This window comes from Citrus sinensis, chromosome 2, assembly GCF_022201045.2.
Source record: "Citrus sinensis cultivar Valencia sweet orange chromosome 2, DVS_A1.0, whole genome shotgun sequence".
NCBI classification, from domain to species: Eukaryota; Viridiplantae; Streptophyta; class Magnoliopsida; order Sapindales; family Rutaceae; genus Citrus; species Citrus sinensis.
The window spans coordinates 22,778,544-22,791,731 of record NC_068557.1 but is presented as its reverse complement, the minus strand read 5'-3'; the positions used below and the strand labels follow the sequence as shown (position 1 = coordinate 22,791,731).

Genomic DNA, 13,188 nt, shown 5'->3' with positions numbered 1-13,188 from the left:
AACAACATTTACAACATCATTTGCAATTTCATCCCTTACAAAATGTAACCTAACATCAATGTGTTTAGTTCTTTCATGATACTTAGGATTTTTACTGAGTTGAATTGCACTAGAGCTGTCACAGCCAATGCAAACTGAATCCTGCTTTAATCCAAACTCATAAACTAAACCTCTTAGCCACTTTGCTTCTTTGACTGCTTCTGTCAATGCAATGTACTCAGCCTCAGTTGTGGATAAAGCAACCACTGACTGAAAAGATGCTTTCCAGCTCACTGCTCCTCCATTTAGAATGAAAACATATCTTGTAATGGACCTTCTTTTGTCCAGATCAGCAGCAAAGTCTGAGTCTACAAAACCTGATACTTGACATGAGTTTTTATCAGAACCTCCATACAAAATTCCATGCTTTGCAGTACCACTCATATACCTCAACAACCATTTGACAGCACTCCAATGTTCCCTCCCTGGGTTCCCCATAAACCTGCTGACAACTCCTACACTATGAGCTACATCAGGTCTAGTACAAACCATAGAGTACCTTATGCTGCCAACTGCACTTGAGTAAGGCACTGACTTCATATGCTCAAGATCATGATCCTCTTCTGGTTTCTGAAGTTTTGACAATTTGAAGTGTGCTGACAAAGGTACTGACACAGGTTTTGCACCACTCATACCAAATCTACTAAGGACCCTTTTAGCATACCCAGCTTGAGTAAGAAACAAGGTTCCTTCAACTCTATTCCTCACTATTTGCATTCCCAGAATTCTTGTAGCAGTCCCCAGGTCTTTCATTTCAAAAACAGTGTTCAACTCCATTTTAAGCCTTTCAATTTCCTCTCTTCTTTTGCATGCGATAAGCATGTCATCAATATAAAGAAGAAGGTAAATTCTATCTTCAGAAGACAAAGTTTTAAAATACACACAGCTATCATATTGACTTCTACAATATCCATGGCTGATCATGAATTCATCAAACCTCAGATACCACTGTCTTAGAGACTGTTTCAGCCCATATAACTCCTCTTCAGCAAACATACCATATCTTCAGACCCTTCTTCAATGAACCCCTCAGGCTGATCCATAAGGATTTCTTCTTCAAGATTCCCATGTAAGAAAGCTGTCTTCACATCAATTTGATCCAATTCCAGGTCATTGAATGCTGCTATAGCCAGTAGAATCCTTATGGAACTATATTTGACAACAGGAGAGAATACCTCATTGAAATCCACTCCATGCTTTTGTGTGAATCCCTTTGCTACAAGCCTTGCCTTGTACCTAGGAGGTTCACCATCTACTGTCCCTTCTTTAATTTTATAGATCCATTTGCAACCTACCAGCCTTATGTCTTGAGGTTTCTTGACCAAAATCCATGTTCTATTTTTCTTTAGAGAGATGATTTCTTCATCCATGGCTGCCAACCATTTCTCTCTATTTTTACTGCCCATAGCTTGTTTGTAGCTAACAGGCTCTTCTCCAATGACTTCTTCAGCTACTGCCAGGGCATAAGAGATCATATCTACTATGCCATATCTTTTGGGTGGTTTAATGACTCTTTTTTCCCTGTCTCTTGTTAGCTGATAGTCTTGAATCTGAGAGGTGATGTGTGCTTTCTGACAAGGCTTGGGATCCCTTTCTGAAGTTTGCTTTTCTTCACTTGACTCCACCTTAAACTTGTGTTCTTTAACCCCATTTGTATCAGGTGTAGTAAGCTCTGTTTCTACCTTCTGATGCAGCATAGGCTCTTCATCAAACACAACATCTCGGCTGATCAAAGTTCTTGAAGGTTTTCCATCTATGCACCAGATCTTATAACCTTTAACACCCTCTGGATAGCCTATGAAATAACCCTTGACAGCTTTGGGCTCTAATTTTCCTTGGTTTAGGTGAGCATAAGCCAGACAGCCAAACACTCTGAGGTTGCTAAGATCTGGAGGCTTTCCTGACCAAACTTCTTGTGGTGTCTTGAAATGCAAAGCTGTTGAAGGGCTCCTGTTTACTAGGTAGGCTGCAGTGGTAACAGCTTCTGCCCAGAAGTGCTTAGAAAGATTTGCATTAAACAACATACACCTTACCTTTTCAACTAAGGTCCTATTCATCCTCTCGGCTAGACCATTCTGTTGAGGTGTGTGCCTTACAGTTTTATGCCTTGCTATTCCCTTTTTGATGCATAGTTGATCAAAATCACTGCAGCAATACTCAAGCCCATTATCAGTTCTTAGCCTCTTGACCCTCCTCTCTGTTTGGTTCTCTATTAAAGTCAGCCAAACTTTAAATTTTTCAAAGGCTTCACTCTTGTGCTTCAGTACATATACCCAGACTTTTCTTGAAAAGTCATCAATGAAAGTGATGAAGTATCTAGCTCCTCCATGAGAAGGAACTTGAGAGGGCCCCCATAGGTCTGAATGAATATAGTCTAGTGTATTTTTTGTTTCTTGCTTTCCTGGAATAAACTTCTGCCTGGTTGCTTTACCAAATACACACTTTTCACAGAATTCAAGTGCTGAAATTTGGTTAGTTCCTAGTAGTCCTTGTTTACTTAACTCCTTTAATCCTTTCTCACTCATATGTGCCAATCTCATGTGCCAAAGCCTGGTTTTATCACTAGTTACATTTGTAATAATACCAGGTAACACAACTGATCCTCTAAGCACATACAATCCATTTCTTCTACGATCTTTCATTATGGTTGTACCATTTTTAAGGATTTGAAGTTCACCATTTTCTGCTTTTATACAGCAGCCCAATTTGTCTACCATCCCCAAGGATATGAGATTTCTTTTAAGCTCTGGAACATATCTTACTTGTTCCAAACTCCTTACTGATCCATCATACATTTTAATCCTAACAGACCCTATTCCAGCAACCTTACAGGCTAAATTATTTCCAAGTAAGACTTTACCTCCATCAATACTTTCAAAAGTCACAAAAAAATCTTTATGTGGACACATATGAAAGGAACAACCTGAGTCAAGTATCCACTCACCAGAAGATTTCTTATCTGCTGCAATAAGGACATCTGCATCTTCTGATTCTCCTTCATCTACAGATACAACATCAGCCTTCCCACTTGATTCTTTCTGTAACTTTTCTAGCTTCTTTTTCTCAAAACAGTCTTTTATATAATGTCCTTCCTTCTGACAGAAGTAACATTTCCTCTTCTTCTTCTTCTTGTCTTGCTTTTCTTTCTGGTTTTTGTTATTCTTATCTTTGTACATCATTTTTTCTATCTTTGCTTTAGCCACTAATCCATCCCCTGCAATCTGTTCCTTTCCATCTGCTCTCTTTTTCAAATCTTTTGATTCAAGAGCATTCTTGACATCTTTCAAGGTAAGGGTCTGTCTCCCATAAAGCAAAGTGTCTACGAAATGTTCATAGGAGTCTGGCAGTGAGCTCAACAGGATGAGAGCCATATCTTCATCCTCGAGTATGATGCTGACATTTTCAAGATCGAGTATAAGTTTGTTGAACTCATCAAGATGATCCTTCATAACTGTTCCCTCCTTCATAGAGAATGTGTAGAGCTTTCTTTTCATGTATAATCTTTTAGTAAGAGATTTCCTTAAGAAGAGTTCTTCCAACTTTGCCCATAAGCCAGAGGCGGTCTTCTCCTTGGCTACTTCTCTCAGCACTTCATCAGATAAATGGAGTATAATCATGCTGTGAGCTTTGTTGTTAATGGTCCTCATGTCTCCACCTGACCCTAACGAACCTTCCCCTTTCTCTTTCTTGGACCTTAATTCTTCCTCATCATCGAGGGCACTATCTAAGCCCTGTTGAATCAAGATGGCTCTCATTTTCAGACTCCATAAGTAGAAATCGTTATCACCATTATATTTTTCAAGATCAAACCTTGTGGCTGCCATTCTTGAAAGAAAGAAATAAGAACAGAGAGCTTAACGGCTCTGATACCAGTTTGTTGAGTAAAAGATGAATAATAACACTTGATCAATCACCAAGATTGGTCAAAACAAACGCAAGAACAGAAAAGAACCAAGAACTGAAAGACCAAAACAATGAAGAAGATTTTAACGTGGTTCAGTACCAAGGTACTTACATCCACGGCTGAAGAACCCAAACGGGTGTGAAACTTTATTGCTTAAGACTGATTACAATGTGACCACAAATGTCAGAGAACAAATCTCACTAAACCAAGAATCCTCACTCTCAGTATTAGTCACTCAACTTAGTCGGAAAAAGATCACCAATGATCAGCCCTGGCTCTGCTATTTATACAGCTCTTGGTCATAACTAATTAACCACCTGCTGGCCCACATAAGCTGACTCACTGCCACCTCACCAGTAACAGAATGTAACTAACTCTTGGCTTCACATATAGGTACTATACTATACATACGTTTAGTAGCTTAAACGTTAAAAGAATTCAATATAATTATCATAATACAATAAAAACTCAATTCAATATATATATAAAAAACTGTAAAGAAGTGAGGAGTACAAAAGACAGAACCAAGCGGTCAGCCCCACCCATTAAAATTAAAAAAAAAATTTCCATATTCCAAAAATTACTACAATGGAACTTTAATTTATCATGTGCACCTTATTTTAAAAAAAAGGTCATGTGCGCATTTTTAAAAAAATTACTGAAACTATTTTTGTAAAAGGCTAAAAGTATTTTTAATGGACTTTCTTTTACTGCCTGATCTATCTTCAAATGTTAATGATTTGACCATTGTTCATCATAAGGAAAATGCTATTTACCCCGAGTTAAGTCTCAGGTCAAACCCTGAAAGTAATAAACAACATCGTTTCATTCTCTTTTTTCTCCTTATCCAAGTCCTAAAACGACGTCGTTTTGACAAAATTATTACAGCTGAAATTGGTTTCTCTTTGCCTTCGTCTCACAACCCCTTTCTCCTTCTGTTTCTCTGTTTCTTACTGACGAAATTTTCGCAGCAACCGTAAATGCCGAAACTCATCCTTCAACGACAATGCCGACACTCATCCTTGTTCAAACTTTTCTTGTTGTCTTTTGGTGGTGCTGATGGCTGGGTATTTGTGATGGAACCATGTGTGATGGTGGCTGCGAGGCTGATGGCTATCGGTGTGGTGGGTGCGTGATGGTGGCTGTGAAATGAAGGGGAAGGGAAACAGAGAAATAGAAGGAGAAAGGGGCTGTGAGGTGAAGGGAAAGAGAAAACAATTTGGGGCTGTTGTGAGACGAAGAGAAAACAAAGAGAAAGAGAGCAATTTGGGACTGTTGTTGATTTTGCCTCAACCAAGCTGTAACGTCTATCTCCACAATGAATGTGAAGCGCCAATCATTCATTGTGATATAAAGCCTCACAACATTCTGATGGATGAATTTTGGACTGCAAAAATCTCAGACTTCGGGCTGGCAAAGTTGTTGATGCCAGACCAAACAAGGACTTTCACATTGATCAGAGGGACAAGAGGTTATATGGCGCCAGAATGGTCTAAGAATACTCCAATATCAATGAAAGCAAATGTTTTCAATTATGGAGTAGTGCTCTTGGAAATTGTTTGCTGCAGAAGAAACATGGAGATTGATCCTTCAAAACCAGAGGAAATTGTTTTTATCAACTTGACTTATAAGTGCTTCATTGATAGAGAGTTCGATAAGCTTGTCCATGGCGAAGAAGTAAATAAGAAGACTCTGGAGAACATGATCAAGGTGAGGCTTTGGTGTGTCCAAGATTGACCTGCTCTTCGTCCTTCTATGAAGAGTGTGGTGATGATGTTAGAAGGGATCACTGACATTTCGATTCCTCCTTGCCCCACTTCTTTGTAGCAAAAAAATCTCGTAGATAATTGTTGCTTCATATATGTTCTATGTATTTCAGTTTCAGCGTCGGATGAAAATCTTTGGCATAAAGGTGTATTAAAAATGTCAAATAAAATTTTTTCATGAATTAAAAAAAAAAAAAACCAAGCTGAAACGAAGGGGAAGGGGCTGTGAGAGTTGAGACGAAGACAGAGAAACCAATTTCGACTGTAACAATTTCTCAAAACGACGTCGTTTAACTTGAATGAGGGAAAAAAAAGAAATTGAAACGGCGTCGTTCCTTTGTTGTTTTCGAGTTTGACCCAGGGCAAATAACATAACTCTTATCATAATATATAAATATATTCAAATATATTATACATTACTCTAATTTGCGTTGGCTTGACTGAATTTTGAGTCTGTCTATAATAAAATTACTTAAATAAAACATGAATTAATAATTTGTGCGAAAACAAATAATTAAATTTAATTGTAATATGTCGTTAATTAGACTTTCGAGCGTGATGTCGACTTATCGTGCGTCTCTCTTGAAATAATAATAATAATAATAAAATAATAAAGGCGTCTTATATTATCGTGGGAGCTGGCTAGCGCCTATGAAATATGAATAAAAACTCGATTAAAAAAAAGTGAAAAATTAAAAGTAAAACCCTCTATGGCATCTTCGCTAACGAAGCGACTCGACACCTTAAACCCATGGCTACGTTTAGCCCAACTCCGGTTCGCAAGAACGGAATCCGGTCCTCCAAGGCGGCGGTCCAAGTCCCCTAGCTTCTCCATGACGAAACCCAACAAGGAGAAATCAGAGTGGTGGATTGTCGACGGAGAAATGCACGAAATCGGAGATCACGTGCCGCCACGCGAGCGGTTTGTCATCCCCAGAGACAACATCCCCAACAAGCGCCGCAAACAGCTACGCGAGCAGTTCATGCGCCGCACTCGCCTCGTCCTCAAGGATTCGGTCAGTCTCTCCCTTACTCTTTTAAAACCCATTGCTTGCTGCTACTGAAATTAAAAAAAAAAACAAAAACATAAATCCGTGGTCAAATTTTTTTTTTTATTTGCGAATGGAAAGGAGCATGAGGTGTTTTGCAAAAGGTACATGGAGTTGTATCAGGAGTTGAGGGAGAATTGGGAGAGGCTTTATTGGGACGAAGGTTACTCGAAGAAACTAGCTAAGGATCATGCTAATTATGACTCTGCAGAAGAGGATGATCAAGATTTTAACCCATACAGGTATCTCAATTTTTTTTTTTTTTGGTGTAATCTGCAAATTAATTTTTGCATGATTTTGGATTGGAGAACCTCAATTAGAATGCCTATTGCTTGCGTTTCAGGAGTGGCAGGAAACCTCATGGTGGTGATCAAACGAGGGTATGAACTTGAATGACTGAAAATAGTTTTAGGCATTGGCATGGCAATCTGAAGTTCAGTTTTAATGGAGCATTTTATTACCTTTGTTTTGAAGTGTACTTTTATCTGACATGAGTGGATTTTGATTGCAGGACCAGGGTTTCCCGAGCTATAATCAAGGTGATTCTTGGGAGAAAGTCCATCAAATTAAGGATAAGTTTGAATATGACAGAGAGAGAAGAATGAAGGACAAAGGTATCTTCAGTCTGGCTGAAAGATTTCTCTACTTTGTGAATTATCATTTTGTTTTTTATTTCATGTTGTCATTTTTAAAAGCATAATACTTTCAATATCCAGTGAAAATTTTAAGCATATTTTAAGTATTGGTTGTTGGACCAGTTAGGAGGTCCAAGCAGACGAGTGAGTTTTATAAGCTGACTTGCTAGACAAGCTGAGCTACAGAGTCTCTTTCCAAGACCCCTAGTCTAGATCAGGGGGTTTGTGAACATATGTTCCTTTTCCACTACTTGAGGTGATTTTAGACGGGTGATTTTAACTATAGACCTCCATTTTGGCCTCAGATGATATATAACCAATGTGCAGAGAGTAGCTTTGTCTGATACATATTCAAATGCTAGATGTGCTCAATTTTGGTTTTGTTTCATGCTTTTTGGTATGAGTTTTAATGCTATATGTCTTCATGGTTCAAAGATAGACTTGTTTTTAGGAGAATTGAAATTCAAAGGAAACTGTTCAAACCATTATTCATTTGAATGCTGTGATTTCCTTCCTCGCGAAGTTGTGTATCAGAGATACGGTCAGCTTATGCGTTTGGACAATGTGATGCCTACTTCATATTGTTTATAGAGCACACTAAACTGTTCTTATTGCTAACTAAGTGTACCTGCACTATTTCAAAGCTTCATTAATCAGATATTGAGGTTCTTCTTGGTGCAATTCTCATTTATTTTGCATGTTCTGATTGCAGCATTTGCACCTATGAATGGAGGAACTTATTCAGGTTCACATGATTCAAACTTCCGAAACCAGCCATTTGACTCTCAGAGACACTTTCCCAACAATGAAAGGAATTGACGAAAGGGCTGCAGAGGATTGATGTTAACAATCTTAGCAATGCTCTTCTTAAGAATGAAGGGCTATTGTCTGTGAGCAAAGCTGGAAAGCGGAGACGAGGATCTTGATAGAATGTCATTAGTTTCAGATAGATATATTGTAAACATTTAGCTGAGATATCAGTTCTGTAGCTAAATGCTTGTAGAATTTTCAGCTTTGATGGCCTCAGATTTGCCGAGGCTTTCACCTGTGAACCGATTTTGAAGGAATGCAGACATGCAGTGATGAGCTCTTTATTTTATTTTATTTTTTTTGGGGGGGGGGGGGGTGTCATGGGACGTGGAGCAAATGATATTGTAAAGGATCCTTTCAGGAAATAATTTACAAATAAATCATTTGTAAAAGGTATTCAATAGAATAAAAACAATAACTGAATGCGGTAGTTATAAGATTTGAGATTATGCCTTATATTTGATAAATATTAGTAATTTGTAAGACAAGTATGTTTAATAATCTAAACACGAATGATCAGCTTCGCTTATTATACTGTTAATTATGTTAAATCGAAGGGCAAATTTATACAATGAGGCCGAGCACACAGCTGAATCACAAAATGACAGAAATTATAGAAGTTTTGATACCTTCGGCAGTAACCAATTACTTCGAAAGTGTAGTAAGGGCTGGATTATGTTACATTATATCTATTGTCACTCAAAATAATTTATAATGTAAGGGCTGGATTATGTTACAACAAATATATTGTCATTCAAAATAATTCAATTGTTTTATATGGTACAATTTTTTTTGTTTTTAGTGACAACTTAAGGTGTTGATGCCGAAAAACGACCTTAACAGTTGAAATTATTTTTTTTAGAAAATAATAGCACGAATTCAAGCTCCAACGTCAATCCGATCACAACATTTTGTACCTGCCAACAACAAAACACAGCTAGGACACTCGGTGGAGGTTCCAACGTATATCCTTCAATGTGTAAGTCAAATGTTTTGTATATACGGAAAGAAAAATGAAAAAGAGAATTCAAAATAAGTTCAAATCTAGGAATTCTCTAATGGAGGTGTTGCAAATCTGGTAGAAAGTAAAAAAGGCTTTAAGATTAATAACACGTAGAATTTTTGGTTAATTTTACCAACCCCTCCAACCAATGCACTCTTCAGTTTAAATAAGCCCCCTAGTTGTGGGTGGTTACCACAATTTCAACCCACTCACTAGTAGTTACTGGTGGTTATCCATCAACTGTAAGCAGTTGAGAAAGCAGTAGCACACTACTACCTTAAAAAATAGGCCACATTTTATCAAATAGATTCTCAAGTCAAACTATTTCCAATATACATACGGCCTAAAATCCTCCAACCATTTGTGTCAAGTTGACCAAGACTCAAACCTAATCTCACTAACATCCGAGCAAAATAAGGTTGAATTGCCCCCTGAATCCATGTCTAAACATCTTCATGTTAACCACAATTTCTTAATCACCCAATTTGCTGGCCATGTTATCTTCCCTCAGTAACCTAGGCGTAATATCATTGGGAATCTAATATTCCTTTTTCAATTCTTCAATCTCTTTTTTCTGTTGTGTCAAAGTTCAGTCTGTTCATTCCATATTCTTCATGTTTATCTCCGTCATTTCTAAGTTGTGTATCGGATTCGCCATTAGTCTACCCATGTATTTCACTTCTTGTTCTCTCATAATCATTCTCTATTGCACTATAACTTAACTTTACTTCATTATCTTCTCTATTTTCCCCATTACCACTCATGCTCGATTGGATACTATAAGGAAAATCATTATCGCCCCTAAACTTAATTGTTATCTAATAAACACACTTAAAAACCTAACTTCCCATTCAATGCCAATACACGATGCATCAAGATCTTCTTTGTCAGTATAGAAAAATGATAGCAAACTTTCATTATCGACACCATATTGCTTTAGTCATTAGTGGCAGCATACAACACAATACAAAGCGCAACAATCCCAATGCCAAGCAAAATTTACATTCAAAAGTATAGGAATTCAACAAGCATATGGTGCTTGAGATGAGACAACTCACCAGTATTGTTTGCAAGCTCAAATAAAAATGTTTGGAATGTGAGGAAGTGGCAAAAACTGTCAAAGTCTTGGGTGGTGTCAAACCATGGGGAGAATGTCAAAGTCTTGGGCGGTGCCAAATCATGAAAAATCCACCCAAATTAAAGTCCAAGTAGATGCCGCCCAAGGATAGAAAAAAAAATGAAACTTTGACAAAGAAGAAAGAGGAAGAAAAATAGGTGCCGCCCAAAGAAAACAAGAAAAAAAATATTAAAATAATAGCCAATTTTGGTTATATAAAGGAAGCCCTCTATTTTGGTTTCTGCATTCAATTTGTGAGAGAGAAAAAAACCAAAGAGTTTTGTAGAGCTTAAAAAAAAAAAAAACTCTTGTGTTGAGTGATTTGAGAGTTTGGGTGTATTGAGGTTTTGTGTAGTGAGCTAAAATACTACAGTACTTGTAACTCATTTTCACTAGTATAATATTTTCCTTCTGTCTTCGCCTGTGGACGTAGGCTAAAAGTCGAACCACGTAATTTCTGGTGTTCTCTATTGTGCTTGTTCTTTATTTTTCTTCCAATTTCATTTTAGCTGCGTGTCTGTTTCACCCACTAATTTCCTAACAGTGATATCAGAGCTATTGGTTGTATTTTTTAGAGTCGGGTATTGTTTACGTATACAGTACTATTCACGTATACGGTACTGTTCACGAGAAACGGTAGGAGCGATCTAAGAATTTTGCGGTGCAAAGCAGGGAATAGTGGTGTGAGTAAAGCAACTATGTGGTTTTGTACATGTCTAGGAAAGTTCTGTCACAAAGGCGATAAGAGCTTAAGGAGTTTGGGTTTTAAGTGGGACCATTGTGACCCCTCCAGTCTTTCCTGGGAACTTTCCTGGTGTGTATTCTTACACATACTCATAACTATTCACGGTGGTACACTATCTTGTGTGCGGTATTTATCAACAAAATGGCGGCAAAGTATGAAATTGAGAAATTTAACGGAAATAATTTTTCATTATGGAAAATGAAGATGAAAGCTATATTAAGGAAAAATAATTGCTTGGCAGCAATTGGAGAAAGGCACATGGAGATAACTGATAACTGATGACAGATGAACGCCATTTCTGATCTATATTTGGCACTTGCAGACGGAGTATTATCCAGTGTGGCAGAGAAAAATACAGCGAAGGAAATATGGGATACTCTTACAAAATTGTACGAGGTCAAGTCACTACACAACAAAATCTTCTTGAAAAAGAAACTCTATACTCTTCGAATGGCGGAATCTACAATGGTGACTGACCACATCAACACCTTAAAGACTCTATTTTCACAACTCACAAAGTTGGGTCATACTATAGAGGAGAATGAACGTGCAGAGCTTCTATTTCAAAGTCTACCAGATTCATGTGATCATCTCATCATCAACCTGACGAACAACAATCCAGTGGACATTTTAGTTTTCGACGATATTGCAGCCTCCGTATTAAATGAGGAGAGCAGGCAGAAAAATAAAGAAAACAGACAAGCAAGTTCGCAGCAAGCGAAGGCGCTATCGGTAACGAGAGGGAGATCAACGGAACGTGGCCCCAGTGGGAGTCAAAATCATGGTAGATCAAAATCCAGAAGTAAGAAAAATGTTAAATGTTACAACTGTGGCAAGAAAGAGCACGTCAACAAAGAGTGTTGGAGTAACCAAAAGAGAAAAGAGGGCAAAGAACCTGAGTCATCAAATGCTCAAGGGTGCGTAGCAAGTACCTCGGATGATGGCGAAATTCTCTACAGCAAGGAAATAACTGTTTCAGAAGGCAGAAAACAATTATCTGATATCTGGCTTATAGACTTAGGAGCTAACCGGCACATGACCTCTCGGAGAGAATGGTTCCACACATATGAACATCTCTCAGGAGGATCTGTATATATGGGTAATGATTATACCTTGGAGATCGCTGGTATTGGTACTATCAAAATAAAAATGTTTGATGGTACAATTCGCACAATTAGGAAGGTACGACATGTCAATGACCTGAAGAAAAATCTATTGTCTTTGAGACAAATAGACAATCATGGGTGCAAAACTCATGTGGAGAATGAAATTATAAAGATTGTTAAAGGAGTGCTTGTATGGATGAAGGCAGAAGAGATCGGTGCTAATCTATTCATGCTTAAAGGAGAAACACTACAGGAGGCTGATGCGTGTGTTGTATCAAATGGAGAAGAGTCAACGATGATGTGGCATCTCAAACTTGGCCACATATCGGAACAAGGTTTGAAGATTCTCTCTGAGCGAAAATTGCTTCTAGGGCTCAAATCGGTAAGTTTACCATTTTGCGAGCATTGTGTTACAAGTAAGCAGTATAGATTAAAATTCAGTAGATCTATTGCTAGAAGTAAATGCATTCTAGACTTGATTCATTCTGATATTTGGGAATCACCGGATATATCCATGAGAGGTGCAAAGTACATAGTGACTTTCATTGATGATTATTCTAGAAGATGTTGGGTGTATCCAATTAAGAAAAAATTATATGTATTTCTAGTGTTTAAAGAATACAAAGCGCGGATGGAACTTGAATCTGGTATAAAGATCAAGTGCTTGAGGATAGATAATGGTGGAGAGTATACAGACAATGAGTTTCTTGCTTTCTGTAAGCAAGAAGGTATTCAGAAGCAGCTCACGGTGGCATACACTCCTCAACAAAATGGACTAGCAGAGCGGATGAATAGAACTCTTACAGAATGGATAAGAGCTATGTTGAGGACTGCTAGTCTACTCAATTCATTATGGGTCATTCTGGGCAGAAGCAGCCAAAACTGCTTATTATATAGTAAATTGATCGTCATCTACTGCTATTGGGCTAAAGATAGCGATGGAAATGTGAACTGAAAAGCCAGCTGATTATTCCTACCTACATGCATTTGGATGTCATGTGTACATGATATACA

The 13,188-nt window shown here is 37.9% G+C and overlaps 1 protein-coding gene across 1 annotated transcript; it reads left to right on the top strand.

Annotated features, from left to right (window-relative positions):
* The first annotated feature begins 6,354 nt into the window (after positions 1-6,354).
* Positions 6,355-8,492, top strand: LOC102626854 (uncharacterized). The gene is made up of 5 exons (XM_006492177.4): positions 6,355-6,725; positions 6,840-7,000; positions 7,102-7,138; positions 7,270-7,372; positions 8,106-8,492. Exons 1-5 carry the CDS (start codon positions 6,420-6,422, stop codon positions 8,210-8,212), a joined length of 714 nt encoding a protein of 237 aa, XP_006492240.1. The 5' UTR covers positions 6,355-6,419; the 3' UTR covers positions 8,213-8,492.
* Positions 8,493-13,188: the final 4,696 nt, after the last annotated feature.